Source organism: Kogia breviceps, chromosome 14 (assembly GCF_026419965.1).
Source record: "Kogia breviceps isolate mKogBre1 chromosome 14, mKogBre1 haplotype 1, whole genome shotgun sequence".
NCBI classification, from domain to species: Eukaryota; Metazoa; Chordata; class Mammalia; order Artiodactyla; family Physeteridae; genus Kogia; species Kogia breviceps.
This window is the reverse complement of record NC_081323.1, coordinates 86,575,102-86,592,309: the sequence shown is the minus strand read 5'-3', so window position 1 is coordinate 86,592,309 and position 17,208 is coordinate 86,575,102. Positions and strand designations below refer to the sequence as shown.

Sequence of the window (17,208 nt, the reverse complement as noted above, 5' to 3'; positions counted from 1 at the left end):
TGAGGACCACGGAGCATCGGTGAGGCAGAGAGCCTGCGAATCTGGATTATGTTTTAGGAAGTGGTTACTAAGCTCTCTGAGCCTCAGCTTCCTCCTTTGTAAAATGGGGTGATGATTACATCACAGTCATTGGGAGGATAAAAGAATAACGGGCCCCTTGCTGTTTCAGGTGGCGTCTGGATTTCCCTGGCTGTGAGAACCCGGTGACCGTATACCTCTGTTTGCTTGTGACAGTTCTGTTTTATGTCGGTTGTCCCACCATTACTAATAGAGCCTCCCTTTGCTCTCAGAAGTATCCCAGTTTGGACAATGATTTTATTGTCACTCTAGTTAGAACCCAGAAGTGTTATTAAATGCTGGTAAGTCTAAGAAATGAATCTGAGGCTTTTTGTCGTGTTTCCCGTCCCTCGCTTTGTCTCTTGCTCTCAAACTTAGGCACTGATGCCCAAGCACAGGCAGGAAAGTCAGGTGGCGGGTGCGCCGGTGGGACACAGACGTGTGCTGTGACAGCTGTGTCTTTGCGGAAGGGCAACTACTCATCTCTGAGGGGGCAAGTGACCAGTTTGAACCTTTTCTGTGTTTCAGGGACCATTTGTAATCCTGGACCACGGAAATCCATGCCGAAGCTGCTCTACGTGCGCCTGGCTCTCTTTCTGCCAGAGATGGTCTGGGCGTCCCTGGGGGCCGCCTGGATAGAGGACGGTTTTCAGTGCGACAGGACGGTGGGGAACGGCATCATTGCGACTGTCGTGGTCAGGTGAGCTCTCCAGTCTTCTCCTGCAGTTTCTTGTCCAAAATGCACTCGAGATGGAGGTAAACAAGTACCTTCTGAGTAACCGAGGTGGCCCGGTGTCATGCAGGCTTCCTGATATAGTGAGAAAGGGATCTTGCTGAGTAAATCATAAAAACGCAGAGGCACTTGTTCATACACGAGGAATCGCTCATCTCCCATTATGCATTTATTGATGTAGTTTCCTTTCTTACCGGTTCTCATTTTTCTGCATTCCCTCCCTTCCCTTACAAGAAGGAAGAGACCTGAAGACCAAAACAGGGCAAAAACTAAAAGTAGGACGTGAAGAACTGTAGGGTCTGGAATTGCTGCAGGAAATAATCCACTGGAATAAGGTTTATGCCCTTTCCAGACTGAAAATCTTACAGATGATCTAGTCACATCCCCTCCTGCTGTATATCAGGGGATGGAGACGCCCGCCGCCCTGCTGAGCCTCTCAGTAGAGGCCGTGGCGGCCCTTCCCGGGCCACCTTCCGGGAGCACACGTGCTCGTGGACCCAGGGCACCTTGCGCATGGTGGACCACCTAGAAATACTGAAACGTATGAACGAAAGGCCCGTGAGGGTGTCCCGCGGCACAGGAAGCCCCCTTTGGTTTTACTGAGGGGAAGCCCGAGAGCCCGGGAGCGGCCTGGGTCGGGGTCGGGGACTTGCATGCCCGGGCCGAGGCTCTGCCCACCAGACACTTCCCTTTTCCTTGCGTGGCTTTTGGGGCTCTGATCTTTGTCGGGCCTGTGTCGGCCACGGGCTCATGAGGAACTTTCTAGAAGAAACAAGTTGCCCGCCGCCACCAGGTTCTGGGAGGTCCCCATCTTCCTTAGTCACGAGAGCCACAGGTTGCGCAGATGCAGAGAGTGACCCCGCGGGTCGCTTCAGGGCTGCAGCCTTTTCCTCCCTCTGTCGCAGCTGGACCATCATCGCCTCCACCGCAGCCACCATTGCGATCGTCTTTGACCCGCTGGGGGGGAAGGCGGCTCCGTGTCCCGCTGCGGCCCCCCATCACCTGGAGAGTCCTGAGTCCAGCCAGTTGCTTAACGGCCTCAAGACGGCAGCTACAAGCGTGTGGGAAACGAGAATCAAGTTCCTGTGCTGCTGCGTCGGCAAAGACGACCGTACTCGAGTTGCTTTTTCGAGTACGGCAGAGCTTTTCTCAACCTACTTTTCAGTAAGCCGACGGGGTCCGCTCTGGTCTCTCTCTTCTGTTTAAGTAAACACCTCTTTTGGGAAGACGAGTTCTCTGCATTCTGAACCCGTCTCCCCGTTGACATAAACCACCTCCTGAGAGTGAGTCCTCCGTGGGTGCCGCGGGTGGAGGTGTGCCCAGGGGTGAGCGGCCGGGAGCTCCAGGGAGCAGGGACCCAGGGCCCTGTGCTCACAGACCCCACGCCCCGGTCGGCGCGTCCTGGTGTTGACGCCCATCTGTTACGCAGTCAGGATTTTGAGTTAGTTCTTAAGGAACTAAGTCGTGGAACCTGTACATTTTGAGAATCATTTGCCAGTCTTTTGCTACATTCTCTGTCCGGCTGGTTCTCAGCAGATGCCAGGTCCCGGCAGTGTCATGCCTCCGCGGTAGTATCAGAGCCTGGTTTCTTACAGCTTTATGGCATGATGGAAACGACAGATGATTCTCTTTTTAAAGACAGTTGCAATGCAGAGGGTGTCATGGTTCTAGAGCAGTTTCTTCAGTGATCTGGAAACATTTGTTTTTCTTTCACATCCAGTTTCTCTTATAACGATCTCTGATAAACTGCTGTTATGTTCAGTACTGCAGCCAGGTGACAGAGAGGAGTCCTCTTGACGTCGTGCCCGCCCGCCAGTCTTTTCCTCAGCTCTCTGTGGTGTCCAGGCCTGCCCTGGTCCAGGCTGGCTCCGTAACCAGCAGCCCCCACACAGGGATGAGAGAAGTGTGTCCCCCTAAATAATTTCACAGGAGCGCTTCAGCCTGGTCGTGAGATTGTTGAAAGAAGGAGGAAGAGGACCTGGCTACCCTTAGAGGACGTCTTGACCTGCATCGTGGCAGAACCGGTGGCTCAAGTGGCCAAGTGGCCAGTACCTAGTTTCTTGTGCACTCCCATCTGCCCCGTGTCCCTCGTGAAGGGGGGGGTCAGGCCAGGCTCTGGACACTCACTCTGGTGCTTTCCTAGTTTGAGGGTCTTTTAGAGGCTCGTCCTGCCCACTGAGTGTAAGTCCAGTCTCATACATCTCTGCCGTGGACTCTTTCAACGAAACCTGCTCGGCCTCTTGAGCAGTAAGGGTGTAAACCGGGGCCAAAATCAGACGTTTACTCCAAAGAGGACGAATTTACCCACTGACTCACCCACTTTACAGGCGATGTGAGGTAGATTAAAAATAGCCGAGCCGACTCACTTGACGTGAAATCTGAGACCAGAGATCAGGAAAATATGTATGTCCTCGAGCAGGTTTGTGTGAGGGCAGGACAGTGAGAGACACGAAGCGTACGTGCAGGAGTCCTGAAGGGAAAATATTTTTTAAAACACCTTTTCACACGTAGCTGTACGTGTGTGTGCACGTGTGTGCACGTGTGCGCGTGTGAACTACGTAAAACTGGGCCCTCGGGAGCTCGCGGGCCGTTCCCGCGGGGTTTATGACAGGCCGCCGTGGTTTCCCACCCAGGACACAGACCTGGTGCCCAGCGACATTGCGGCCGGGCTCGCTCTTCTCCACCAGCAGCAGGACAGCGTCAGGAACACCCAGGAGCCTGACCAGGTGGTCAGCCGTTCCCCAGGGCCCTCCCAGGTGAGCCCGCGTCTCTGTTGAGCTGTACAGTTTTGACATTTACACCTACTTGTAAATTTTTAAAAAGCAACAGTCTCAGGAGCAGTTGATTGGAATCTGGTTTGTGGCTTTTGCTAGTTGTGGTTTGTCACCTGTCCGGGGAGGCACCTCCTCATCACCTGGAGTTCAGGTAGAGGAGCCCATTCCTGGCCCGTTCACCACCCATTGTTTTTTGTTTGTTTGTTTGTTTGTTTGTTTTCCTGAGATTCTCTTTGAGGAAACTGGCTGTTGTCTGCATGTCGAAAAGACCCTCTGGGGTGGGACCTGGCTCTCCCAGAGTGTGTTTGCTCTCATCTCTGGGTCTGGGGAACAGATAACAGTTCAGCTTTGCTTGACGATTGCTTTCCCGCCACAGACTTCTGTGCTTTTGAAAGAGAAAATTGCATGTAGATCGCGTGTCTATCTCTGCACCTGGTTTCCAGCAGCCCATTTGTTGCAGTGGCATCTGCACCTGCACCCAGCAGGCAGTCACGGGCTTATTTCACCAGGAGTCAGAAAAGTCATTAGGGATTTTTGCTGCTAACTTCTGCATTCTCCTAAAAGGAGGGGTTCATCTGTCTGTATTTAAGGACCAGTTTTCCCAGTGGAAGGTCCTCCGAGAGGTCTGTTCCCTGAAGAAAGAAAGGGGAGAATCAGGAATTTGAGTTCAGGTTTAAGATCATAGTGTGTTCTACTATTTATCAAATAGATAGTCCACAGGGACCTACTTTGTAGCACAGGGAGCTCAGTGTCTTGTAATGACCTATATGGGAAAAGAATCTGAAAAGGAATAGAAATAGGCATATGTATCACTGAGTCACTTTGCTGTACACCTGAAACTAACACAACATTGTAAATCAACTCTACTCCGATATAAAATGCAAATTAAATTAAAAAAAAAAAAGATCATAGTGTGTTGATCCTCTCCTTAATGGGTTCCCCTAAACAAAAAGCTTTTTTCCTTCTCTTACAGGAAGCTGATTTGGATGCAGAATTAGAAAACTGCCATCACTATATGCAGTTTGCAGCAGCTGCCTATGGGTGGCCTCTCTATATTTACAGGAACCCTTTCACCGGGCTGTGCAGGATTGGTGGTGACTGGTAGGTCGGCACTGGCTGAGGCCTCCACCCTCATTCCACTCCGGATGTTGCTTGCTATGGTGTCCGCACTTTATTTTCTAAAAATAATCACATTTTAAAAAACTTTTAAAAAAACTTTAAAGAAACGTTTAAAAAACTTTTTAAAAAACTTCCTACTCTGAAGTATTTCGAAAACCGCGAGAGCAGTGCTAAGAGTGCCCGTGTCCTTTATCTCAAATGACCGGTTGTGACTCCGTTTGCTCCCGCGTGCTGTATCACTCTCTCCATAAATACGTGTTTTTCCCCCTGGAACCACTGGAGATGCAGTTGTGGGCATTGTGCCCCTTTGCCTCTGATCACTTCAGCTTGTACTTCTTAAGAACAAGGTCTTTCTTTGCCATAAATTACAGCACCGTTATAAAATTCAGGAAGTCTATCATTAATCATTAGCTCTTCCAGTTTTTCCAGTTGTTCCAGTAAAATACCCCTTGCAGCACATTTTCTTCCAGTCCAGGAGCGTGGACTGCATTTAGCTGTCTAGTCTCCTTAGTCTCCTCCAGTTTGGAACAGTTCCTCAGTCTCTTTTTTTTTTTCTTTTAAATCTTTCACGATATTAACATTTTGAAAAGGACAGTCTGGCTATTTTGTAGGCCGGACCTCACTCTGCATTTGTCTGGTGACTTCTTCACGATTAGGTTCACGTTACACATCTTCGGCAGGAATGCTCCGTGCGGAGCCTGCCCTTCTTAGTACATCATACCAGGAGATACCTGATGCCGGCTTGTCCCATCCCTGGTGATTTTAGGGTCTCTCCCATCCTTGTTGGTTTATTTTTTGACTGTGTAAAGCATTAATAAAGAAGTCTGGGCTTCCCTGGTGGCGCAGTGGTTGAGAGTCCGCCTGCCGATGCAGGGGACACGGGTTCGTGCCCCGGTCCGGGAGGATCCCACGTGCCGCGGAGCGGCTGGGCCCATGAGCCATGGCCGCTGGGCCTGCTCGTCCGGAGCCTGTGCTCCGCAGTGGGAGAGGCCACAACAGTGAGAGGCCCGCCTAGCACCAAAAAAAAAAAAAAAAAAAAAAAAGTCAGACTATAGTAAGACGTGTGCACAGAAGCGTCATTGAAAGGCCACTGTCGGTTCGCCAGACTGAGCTGTGCAGACCGTCAGCGGGCGCCCTCAGGTTTGCTAGGAAACGGGACGGCAGGGTGGGGTCTTCCTCGGTACGTGGCTCTGGTCGGCGCGGTAACGCCTCTGCCCCCGTTTTAGTTGCAGAAGCCGGACAACCGATTATGACTTGGTTGGAGGTGATCAGCTCAACTGTCACTTTGGCTCCATCCTGCAGACGACGGGGCTGCAGTACCGGGATTTCATTCACGTCAGCTTTCACGACAAGGTAGGGTGAGCGGTGCTTCCTAACTTCTTCTGGGTCTCGGAGTCCTTCGAGATTCTGGTGGAAGTTAGAAACTATTCCCCCGGAACAATGTGCGGAGACACACAGACACAGACACGTGCTCACCCCAAGTTTAGCGTGCTATCTCGGGGTTCACAAATGCTCTTGAAGCCCCCCAGGTTTAACAGAAGATGGGGCAGAAAGTCTTCATCAGGGAGACTATGCTGTGTTTCACCTGAGCCCATTTTTAGTGAAGAACATTGAGTTGCACTTGGCATTAATCCCACACAGGTGTCGGAGTTGACCAATCCTAGTCTCGGGGTCTGAGCTCCATCCTGTTAGTGCAGCGCAGTGGGTCTCACACTTGGGAGGGTCCCAGAATCGCGGGGCTGGTTAGTGAACCTGCGGAAGCCAGTCTGTCTGGCGCCAGGGACCCGTCCTGCATGGCTTCGTGGCTCCCCACGTGGTCCTCCCAGGCACCGGAAGCCCAGAACCTGCGGCCAAGCAAGGCGGCTCTCACATCTGCCGTCCACTGGCATCTCCTGGGGAGCTTTTAAAACTCAGAAGCCCAGGCCAGACCCCAGATGAATGAAGTCAGGACCTGTGGCGATGGGACCCCAGCTCAGGAGCCCCCACGGTTCCAGCGCACGGACGATTCAGGGAACCACTGGCGTCCTGTTCTTGAGCCCCCTGGCTCCCAAACTGCTGCATTTAGACAGTAGGTGTAAAAGTCACACCCCATCCCACCGAGATCAGAGCGTCCGGGATCTTGTTTTCATGTCCGCAGTGAATCTGGTGCCCAGCAAAGCGCAGGAGCCCGCGAGCCCTGTGCTGCCCTGTCACTGCGTGGTGATGACGGAAAGAGCGGATGGGGTTTAAAGGAGGTGATTTTCCACCTCCAGGCTCGTGGCTGCTCCGGGGGCTCTTTCAGGGAGCCCCCGACAAGGCCGTCGGTAGAAGTCCCTCTCCTGCGGAAACCAGGGTGCTGAAGTCGGCAGTCTGTCCTCTCCTGCTGGCTCCAAATGCACGACCGTTCACCACGCACAGGTGGCCGTCCCCGTGGTGTCACACCAGCCGGAGGACAGCACACCATGCTGCCCTCCTTAAAGATGAGGAAACGGGGTCGAAGAGAACTTCAGACATTTGCTTGGGGTCCCACGGCAGGAATGGTGCGGAGCAGAGTTCCTGAGGCAGGTCTGCCTGACCCAGACCCTCTCGCCGCTCCTTCAGGAGCTCCTGCAGATGCGAAGGCGGGAGCCTAGGGTTACCGCTGGACCTGCGGTCCGTTCTGATGCAAGTGGGTGCTTACGGGGCCCAGAGCCTGTCACCCGCTGCTCGCACTGACCCCGAGTGGAGGCTCTGGTCTTGCCCACTGAGACGGCTCTATCCCCTGCCCCCGAGGGTAAAAGGGTCTCGGGTTTAGAGAGCCTTTCATCCCGAGAATCAGGAGTCACAATGTCTACTGAGGATGAGCAGGGATGGGGGTCGGCGCCCCCTCCGCGCTGCGCTGGGAGGCGCCGATCCTCAGGCGCTCTGGGCCGCCCAGCCGTGTCCGCACGCGCCGCGCTCACGCCCGCTCCTCTCTCCCAGGTGTACGAGCTCCCCTTCTTAGTGGCCCTGGACCACAGGAAGGAGTCGGTGGTGGTGGCAGTGAGGGGAACCATGTCTCTCCAGGTACGGAGCCTGGCACGCGGGCCCAGGGGACTGGGGGCGGGCGGCCAGCGGCTCAGACGCCAGGAGACCCAGCTTTCCCGGAACTGAGGGGAGACCTTCGTAAGTGACAGCGTCAGACACAGGGAAACACCAGGTGTGGGAAACAGGGAGGCGAGTCCCGGGCTGTCAAATATTCCCTTTGAAAAAGCAGATAAAGCCATTTCCTTTTAACCGAGAAATATTGGAAACTTAGACGCTGGCAGGGCTGGGCTCCCCTACTCCCAGGCGGGTGCCCGCTGGATTCCCTGGGGCCCCAACCCGCGTGACCCTCCCCTTCAATTTTCTGCACCCAAAGCCAGAAAGAACAGTAGGTTAAGTCATGCAGTCCAAAGTCAGCCCACCTTAGGTACCCCCCCCTCCCCAGCTCCCGTTGGGGGTCTCAGCCGGCCCGACGCGCCTGGCCGCTGCGCCCTCAGTGCCGTGGGAGCCAGCGCCGTCCAGCCCCACCCAGCGGTCCCCTCCCATCCTGCTCGGCCTCTGCCCCACGGAGACACCTGGCGACTTTCTTCTCTTCTGTGTCGTGCTTCTTGGTCTCTTCTTGGCTGTTGCTCCGTCTCGTTTCCTAGTTTTCTCCTGACCCAGGAGATGAGACGAGACTCCACCCTCTTCTGCTTCCCCCCACCCCTGCCCCGACCTTGCGGGCAGCCTTGCCCCTGTCTTGCCAGGAGCCGTCTGGGTCGGCCCAGGCCCCCGGGTCTGCTTTCCCGTCAGGGCACCGCCCGCCCCAGTAACCATGCGGCGCCCCCTTGCCCCCCAGGAAGCTGCAGGGCGGAAGTTGCCTCTGGCTCTCTCCTTGCTTCCTGCCCAGTCTGTCGCCCAGTCTGTCGCGTGGGGTCCTGCCCGGCCCCTCTCTGGCCCGGCCCCTCCAGTCCCAGCACCGCAGCCCTGGTTCTGGTCCCAGGCCTCTCTTTCCTGGGCCCGCGACAGGTCCTCTACCTCGGTCCCTGTCTCTCGTCTCGTGTCTTCCCAGTCTGTCCTTTGTACCGTCCAGAGGACTCTTTCTAGAACACCGTCAGGCCTGCCACTGCTCGCAGACCTCTGGCAGTTCCCCGCTGCGTTTTATGCACGGCTCCTGGTTCTTGCTGAGGCTCTCTCGGCACTGTGGGCAAGTTCCCAGCCCTGGCAGTGCCAGAGCCACCTTTGGGGCCCCTCCCCCCGCAGGTGGGCCTCCCCGGGTCCCGGGGAAACACCAGCCTCCCGGGCTCTGCCCGCAGCCCCTCGATGCATCGAGTCGAGTGCCCGTGAGCCCAGCCCGCCGCCCACTTCCTGTGCTCAGATGCCTCTGCCCTGGGCCCTGCTGCTCCCCTGGGTGAGGAGGCCGGCCTCTGTTCTCTCCTCTGCTTCCTGAAAACCAGCTTTTCCATCAGGCTCTGGCTCAGGCCACCTCCTCCAGGAAGCCCCCCGTGCCCTGCAGCGCTCACCCCTCCTCTGCTCTGTGTGACGTGTCTCTTACCCTCCCTTAAGTTTCAACCAGCCATTGACTGGGCCCCTGGAGGACGGGAACCGTGCTTTGCTCAACACCCTGGCCCAGGGCTCTGCGCTTCGTGGGTGCTTAGGTGCTATGTGCAGGGAGTGGGGGCAGAGGGTGCCTCTTAGACGTGTCCCTTCCCCAGTCTTCATGTCTGATTGTGCCGTGGGTCCCTCAGGAGCTTCCTGGCCACCTGGCATCTCTCTCGAGTTCAGGCACCCGGGGTCCAATTCTCAACAGCCTGACCCAGGGGACTGTCCCCCACAGCCACCCTCAGCTGGCCTGGCCCAGCCCAGGTGACGGCCTCTTCCCACGCACTGTTTCCAGGACATCCTCACGGACCTGTCAGCAGAGAGCGAGCCGCTCGACCTCGAGTGTGAGGTGCAGGACTGCTGGGCACACAAGGTAGGAGCCGAGGCCGTGTGGTCTGGAATGTTCTGTCAAGGGGAACCTCGAAGGCGCTGGAGTACTTTCAGCTCGGGGTCTCCCGCGTTATCGCGGCTGTGCGCCAGGTGCTGTCCAGCAAGACTTCTCACCACAGCCCTGAGAGGTTACTTTTGTTTTTAAGAGAAAGCAGCAGGTTCATAGCGATTGCGTCACTTGCCAGTAGCTACACAGTTACTGGAACAAGTGTCAGAGTCGGCATTTGAATGCTTTTCTTCCTGTGTAATTAAAGTAGTACGTTCTCATGGTGAGAAAAAGCTTTAGTGCAACACAGTGCAGGCAGACCCTCTCTGAGATGCAGACGCTCAGCACTTATCTGCATGTCACTGCATTCTCTGCATGTCACAAAACCGAGCTCCTGTTTCACTGTTACTGTGCTGGGAGGGGGCGCGGGGTGCATAAGCTCCTCCCGAAGGGATGATGGGAGGAGCGCGGCCTGCTCGGAGCAGAGTCATTTCCCTCCGCCAGCCTCTGGGGACCACCATTTTACTGTCTGTGAATCTGCTTATTTTTACGTTCCTCACGTAAGTGGAATTCTACAGTACTTGTCCTCTCGTGACTGGCTTATTTCACTGAGCACATGTTCTCAAGCTTCATCTACGTTGTGGCGTGGGTCAGAATTTCCTTTGGCTCTTGTAAAACTGCCATGTGCATATGGGTGTGCAGATAACTGTTGCAGTCCCTGCTCTCAGTTCTGGGGGGAATATACCCAGACATGGGATTGCTGGGTCTTCTGTTATTTCTCTGTTTGACTTTTTGAGGAACCAGCAAACTGTTTTCCAACACAGCCGCACCATTTTACATTCCCACCAGCAAAGAACGCGGGTTTCCATTTCTCCACATCCCCGTCACTTTTCTTTCTTTTTTTTTCTTTTTTGAATATAGCCATTCTAGTGGCTGTGAAGTGGGTATCTCACTGTGGTTTTGGTTTGCATTTTCCTGATGACTAACAAGGTAGTAGAGCTGAGCGTCTTAACGTTTGAGGGAAAGTTTGAGATGATTCCTTCCCTAAAAAGGTTACAGCGGCTGCTTCTGGGGAGAAGGATGTCGGGGATGGAGGGCAGTGGCCTTCCACTATTTTTATACACTTACGGTGGTTTTCAACCAAAACATGTATTACTTCTGCAGTCATAGTTTTTTCACGTGTTACTGCCAGAGTGCGGTGCTGGTAATTGAGCCCCAGTGTCCTGTCTGGACAACTTTTTTTCCTTCCAGGATTTTTTGTTATTGTTGTTTTTGGGGTTTTTGGTTTTTTTCTGTGCCTGGACACTTCCGGGAAGAGCCAGGGTGGAGGCTTTTTGGCTTTTGTTCTGCCGCCAGCTAGGAGCTTGACAGTCCTGGGAACGTGAACTTTTTTCCTTTATCCCTTAGCTGTCTTTTCATACCTCAATTCACTGACAACTCCAGTCTAACTATTACTGGGTGTGCATGAAGAAAAACAAATAAGAAATTTAAAATTTATTACAGAGACGCATCAACTAGCCAAGCACAGGAATACCCTCCGAGCCCTGTGGGCTCGGCTGTGGCTCTGGTCTTAGAGGAATTTGGGCCGCAGACCGAGGCTTTGTGCCTCCACAAGCTGCGACCCTGCAGGCCTGGCCAGCTCTCAGCGGAGGCCTCCTCCAGCACCGTTTAGTTCAGTGACAGCTCTTGCCCCCCCCCCCCCCCCCGCCCCCGGGAAGACAGCTGCTCGGGGCCCGAGGGCACGGACTGTTCTCTGCTCTTGGCCTCGGAACCGAGTTTTGGCTCTGATGCCGTCCACGATGGTGGGAGTTCAGAGCTGTGCGGCTGAAAACGGTCTTGGCGTCTCACCTGTAACACTTGTGCCAGGGAGACTCACAACCGGCCGAGCTGTGGTCCAAATGCCGAGTGGCTCTGGCTGCCCAGAACCAGACACGCGGTAGGTGCCTGATAAATGGTGGCGGAAGTCGACAGCGTCGCGTGGTAGGAGGCGGAGGGAAGGGAGATGTGGCGGTTGGTCCAGAGGCGCCGCCGTCAGACTGTGCACAGCACGCTAAGCCTTCGGAGCCCCTGGTTTCTCACGTGCGGGGCCAGGCTGCGCGCGCGGCTCACAGGGTTGTGGAGCCGTTGCGTCAGGAGCCTGCGGCGGCCTTAGAGAGGAGCGCGGCGGCCTCCCGCCTTGCGCGGGGTCTCCCCCGCTTCGTCCTGTCGGGGCTCGGGCTGCGGGGCCGCCCTGTGCCCTCGCGCAGGCAGCGCCCCGGAAGTGCTTTGGGTCGGCACGGTCGTTTCTCCGCGACGGGAACTACTTAACTTTCAAGAAGTCTGTTTCGCGAGGTGGCTGTATTTGTGAGGAAGTTTTACCTTCTATTTTTTAAAATTAAACCAAAGCCTGACCTCCCTAAACTCACTTCGGATGGTTTTAGTTCCGCTCTTGCAGGAACAGTGGCTGCTCGGTCACTGTCACTGATTCGGAGCTTTACATTTTCGCGTGCTTGTAAAAGACCAGCCGTTTATAATCGAAGTGTGACGGGCCGCGGGGACCTGGCTAAAGCAAGCCGCGGGGCGTGCGCGCAGCCAGAGGTACTGTGTCGCTACAGAAGCAGCCTCGGAAAGAGCCACTGACGTGGCGAGATGTTCCTGACGCCACCTCTTCGCTCAGGGAAATACTGTTTGAGCCCCTGCTTCACGGCGAGCTCTGCGCCAGGTGCCAGGAGTACAGCCGTGAGCGGCGGATGTGCCCGCCGGTCCCGGGCTGCCTTCCTGTCTGCGGGGACAGCGCCACCGCTAGGGGACGCCGCGTAGGCCCGCCCTGCCTGACAGCCACGCCACCTCTGTGTCTGCCTTGCAGGGGATTTCTCAAGCTGCCAGATACGTTTACCGACGCCTCATCAACGACGGGATTTTGAGCCAGGCGTTCAGCATTGCACCCGTGAGATTTTAATTCTTCTTTTCTTCCGTCTTCTCTGCCGTTAGCTGTTTGCTCTCTTCACCTTCACTCATTCTGCATCTGCCCCCTAGGAGTACCGGCTGGTCGTCGTGGGGCACAGCCTGGGGGCGGGCGCCGCGGCGCTGCTGTCCATCATGCTCAGGACCCCCTACCCACGAGTCCGGTGTTACGCCTTCTCCCCGCCCCGGGGGCTGCTGAGGTAACTCCGGCGTCTCCTGTCCTGTAAGGAGATGCTACTCACGAGTCATTGGCTCAAAACCGGTCTCGTATCTGCAAGTTAGTTAACAATTTCTTATCCTCGGGAGAAGTTTGTTTCAAAGCCCTGTTTGGCCGAGAAAAGACTGGGTAGCTTTTCATAGGGTCTATCTAACCATAGCTTTGATTTGATTCGATTTTTTTTTAACTGAGGTATAATTATATTAGTTTCAGATGTACAACGTAACGATTCGATATTTGTATGTGCTGTGAAATGATCACAATAAGTCTAGTTAACAGATAGTTGCAGGATCATTTTTCCTCGTGAGGAGAACGTTTAAGATTTACTTTCTTAGCAGCTTCCACATACGCAGGGCAGCATTATTAACTGCGGTCGCCATGCTGTACGTTACATCCCAGTTAACTTATTTATTTTATAACTGGAAGCTTGTACCTTTGGACTCCTTTCACCCATTTCACTGCCTCCCCTCCCACCCCCCGCCTCTGGCAGCCCCCAGTCTGTTCTCTGTATCTGTGAGCTTGGTTTGTGTTTTTCACTTTTCACACGTAAGTGAGGTCACATGGTATTTGCCTTTCTCTCTCTTATCTCACTTAGCATCACGCTCTTGAGGTCCGTCCAGGTTGTTGGCCATCCACAAATGGCAAGATTTCATTACCTTTTATGGCTGAATAATATTCCATTACACACACACACACACACACACACACACACACACACACACACACGTCTGTATCCATTCATCCGTTAGTGGACACTTAGTTTTTTTCCATGTCTTGGCTATTGTAAATAATGCTGCAGTGAACATGGGGGTGGAGGTATCTTTCAAGTCGGTGTCTTCGTTTTCTTTGGATAAATACCTAGAAGTGGAATTGCTGGATCATATGGTAGTTTTATTTTTAATTTTTTGAGGAACCTCCGTACTCTTTTTTTGTAGTGGCTGCACCAGTTTACATCCCCACCGACAATGCACAAGCATTCCCTTTCCTCCACATCTGGCCAGTGCTTGTTATTTCATGGTTTATCTTTTTTGGATAATGGCCATTCTGACAGGTGGGAGGTACCATCTCGAGCTTTGCATTTTCATTTGATTTGCATTTCCCTGATTAGAGATGTTGAGCATCTTTTCACATACCTGTTGGCCATCTGTATGTCTTCTTTAGGAAAAATGTCTATTTAGATCGTCTGCCCGTTTCTTTTGGACACGCGGCATGTGGGATCCTAGTTCCCGGACCAGGGATTGAACGCTGCGGGGGTCACGCCCCCTGCAGTGGAAGCTCGGCATTTCAACCACTGGACCGCCAGGGAAGTCCCCGTCAGACTGTCTTATTGCTATTGAGTTGTATGAATTCTTTATGTATTTTGGTTTTAACCTCTCATCAGGTATATGATTTGCAAATACTTTCTTCCATTCAGTAAGTTGCCTCTTCATTTTGTCAGTGGTTTCCTTTGCCGTGCAAAAGCTTTTTAGTTGGATGTAGTCCCATTTGATTAGACTTTTGTTGCCTTTGTTTTGGGCGTCAAATCCAAAAAATCACGAAGACCAATGACAAGGAGCTTACTGCCTATGTCTTCTTCTAGGGGTATTCTGATTTCAGGTCTTATATTCAAGTCTTTAACCCATTTTGAATTAACTTTTGTGTACGGTAGATAGTGGTCCAGTTTTCCCAACATCATTTATTGAAGAGACTGTCTTCTCCCCACTGTGTATTCTTAGCTCCCTTAATTCACCGTAAGTGCGTGGGCTTATTTCTGGGCTCCCTGTTTTGTTCCATTGATCTATGTGTCTGTATTTACCCTGATCATCATACTGTTCTGATTACTCTAGCTTTGTACTATATTATGAAATCAAGGATCGGGATATCTCCAGCTTTGTTTTTCTTTCTCAAGATTGCTTAGGGCTATTTGGGGTCTCTTGTGCTTCCATATGAATTTTAGTGTTGTTTGTTCTATTTCTGTGAAAAATGCCATTGGAATTTTGATTAGGATTACACTGAATCTGTAGATTTCTTTAGGTAGTATGGACATTTTAGTAATAATTTTTTAAATTCATAAGCACAGAATACCTTTCCATTTATTTGTGTCTTCTTCAGTTTCTTTCACCAGTGGCTTCTAGTTTTCACTGTGCAGGTCTTTCACCGCCTTGGTTACATTTATTCCTAGGTACTTTATTCTTTTTTTTTTTTTTTTTTCAATATTTATTTGTTTGCGTTGGGTCTGAGTTGTGGCACACGGCATCTTCGTTGTGGCGCATGGGCTTCTCTCTAGTTGTGGTGCACGGGCTGTAGAGCGCACGGGCTTAGTTGCCCCGCGGCATGTGGGATCTTAGTTCCCTGACCAGGGATCAACTCGCGTCCCCTGCATTGGCAGGTGTATTTTTAACCACTGCACTACCAGGGAAGTCCCAGGTCTTCGTTTTAAGAAATCTTTCTCTGTCCCAAGGACATGGAGCTCGTCTCCTATCGTGTCTTTTAAAAGCCTTTTAGTCTGACCTTTCACCACTCCCTAGGTCTTTGATCTACGTTTAATTCGGGGGTTTTTTGTGTACAGCATGAGGTAGGGATTCCGTTTCATCTTCCAGCTCACACCTCGAGTGCTTTAGCTCAGCACTGATTATTAGAAGCCCATCCTGCCCCTACTGCTGACCTGCATACCACCCCTGCCCTGGGGGAGGCGTCCATGCCCACGCTTCCCCTGGCTTCCTCTGACTCTGCTGATGCCACACTGGGTGAAGTGCCTTAGTTGCCTACCCAGTGCTGACATCTAGTCATGCAAACCCCCATGGCTTTTACTTTTTCAAGAGAATCTGGCCAGTGAGTTGCTCTGCCCTTTAGAGGGTAGAGAATAGAGTGGAGTTCTGTGAACACTGACCTCTTCCTAACTTGGTACAGTTACTTGCTTTCTCTTGGAAGCCTTCTGTAGGCAATATAATCACCTTTGTTTTTTTTTTTTTAATTTCAGCAAATCCCTTTATGAATACTCTAAGACCTTCATCGTGTCACTTGTTCTGGGCAAGGATGTGATTCCCAGGTGAGTCTGCTGGCTGCCCCGTCTGGGCTTGGGCTGGCGGGAAAGGCAGAGAGCGGAGCCTCAGTCTGGTCTTTTGCTCAACAGGTTAAGTGTGGCCAACTTGGAAGATCTGAAGCGGAGAATCTTGCGCGTGATTGCTCACTGCAACAAGCCCAAGGTAACTCACGTTTCTAAATTCAGAGCCTCATAGCACAGGGCACTGATGCTGCTAGCAGCTCTTCTACCCCCGGCACAGACGGTTGGCTGCTGTTCTGCAGAGGACGCCTGGGAAGCAAATGGCTAAACCAAGTGCAGGGAAGCTGCAACCAGAACATACTATACTAGAACCATCGCTGTTTGGTTAAGTGATTGGTTTTTGGTCGTACTTCTTAGTCCTGTCATGACTAACAGCATTCTCATGGTTTGGGTCCCAAAGCTTAGAAAACGAGGCTGCCAGATACAGAGTTTAGGAGGCGCCGGTATTGCTGGGCTGTGGAATATTACAGTCATAACAAATATAAATGCATTTGTATTTACCGGTAGAGAAAAATATCCATGATGTTTTGAAGAGATTTTTTAAAATGGCAGGATTAAAAACGTGTCTTAGAATATAACCCAAGGCAGGGGTAGGTGACGAGGTATATATAGATTTCACCAAAAAAATACACCAAAATGTGGTTTTATTTAGATAACGGGACTAGAGATGCTTTTTCACTTAACATCTTTGTTTTGTGACATTTTTTTGTTGTTGCTAATTAGAAAAGAAATTTTAATTTAAAAATAAACTTCCTCATCAGCTACACTCCCTCCAAATTAAAAAAAAAAAAAGTTTCTTATCTAATGCCTTTAAGGGTAAAGGGTAAAACTGGTTTACAGAATTGCCTAAAAAGAGTTAAGGGTAATTTTTACTCAAAATCTGCCTGAATTTGGTTTTTAAATATTGCTTCAAGTGTGATGGCATCACTGCCCCAGAGAAACCTGAGTTTGGGCCCCTGAGCTCCACGTTCCTAAGATCCACGTTGAAAAACAAAGCAGCCGGGCTTCTGTGCCACGTGGGGTTGCCGCCACCGGCTCACGGGTCGCAGGAGGTCTCCGGGGACCGTGAAAGCCTCACGGAGTCGCACGCGCGCCGTCTTCTTGGTCTCGCCCTCAGTACAAGATCCTGCTGCGCGGGTGCTGGTACGAGCTGTTTGGAGGGCACCCCGAGGACCTGCCGACGGAGCTGGACGGGGGCGACCTGACGCAGCCTCTCCTCGGCGAGCGGAGCCTGCTGGCGCACGGGTCCCCGGCCTACAGCTTCTCCAGCGACTCCCCGCTCGGGTCCCCCACCAAGTACCCACATCTCTACCCTCCCGGCAGGATCATCCACCTGGAGGAAGTGGGCACTTCACGGAGGTGAGTGCGGCGGGCCTGACGCGG

General features: G+C 52.6%; 1 protein-coding gene across 5 annotated transcripts in view; it reads left to right on the top strand.

Moving 5' to 3' along the window:
• DAGLB (diacylglycerol lipase beta) overlaps positions 1 to 17,208 on the top strand; it is a 32,571-nt gene that overhangs the window by 8,623 nt on the left and 6,740 nt on the right. For 2 of the 5 annotated variants that reach the window (XM_059036419.2, XM_067012384.1), the window contains exons 3-14: positions 586 to 757; positions 1,696 to 1,954; positions 3,424 to 3,546; positions 4,538 to 4,665; positions 5,910 to 6,036; positions 7,624 to 7,707; positions 9,542 to 9,619; positions 12,468 to 12,548; positions 12,638 to 12,765; positions 15,742 to 15,810; positions 15,895 to 15,967; positions 16,943 to 17,184. In XM_059036419.2, coding sequence (XP_058892402.1) covers positions 586 to 757; positions 1,696 to 1,954; positions 3,424 to 3,546; positions 4,538 to 4,665; positions 5,910 to 6,036; positions 7,624 to 7,707; positions 9,542 to 9,619; positions 12,468 to 12,548; positions 12,638 to 12,765; positions 15,742 to 15,810; positions 15,895 to 15,967; positions 16,943 to 17,184 — 1,564 coding nt within the window. Of the gene's footprint in view, positions 1 to 585; positions 758 to 1,665; positions 1,955 to 3,423; positions 3,547 to 4,537; positions 4,666 to 5,909; positions 6,037 to 7,623; positions 7,708 to 9,541; positions 9,620 to 12,467; positions 12,549 to 12,637; positions 12,766 to 15,741; positions 15,811 to 15,894; positions 15,968 to 16,942; positions 17,185 to 17,208 lie in introns of all 5 variants that reach the window. The other 3 variants (XM_067012382.1, XM_067012383.1, XM_059036420.2) reach the window with 2 other exon arrangements.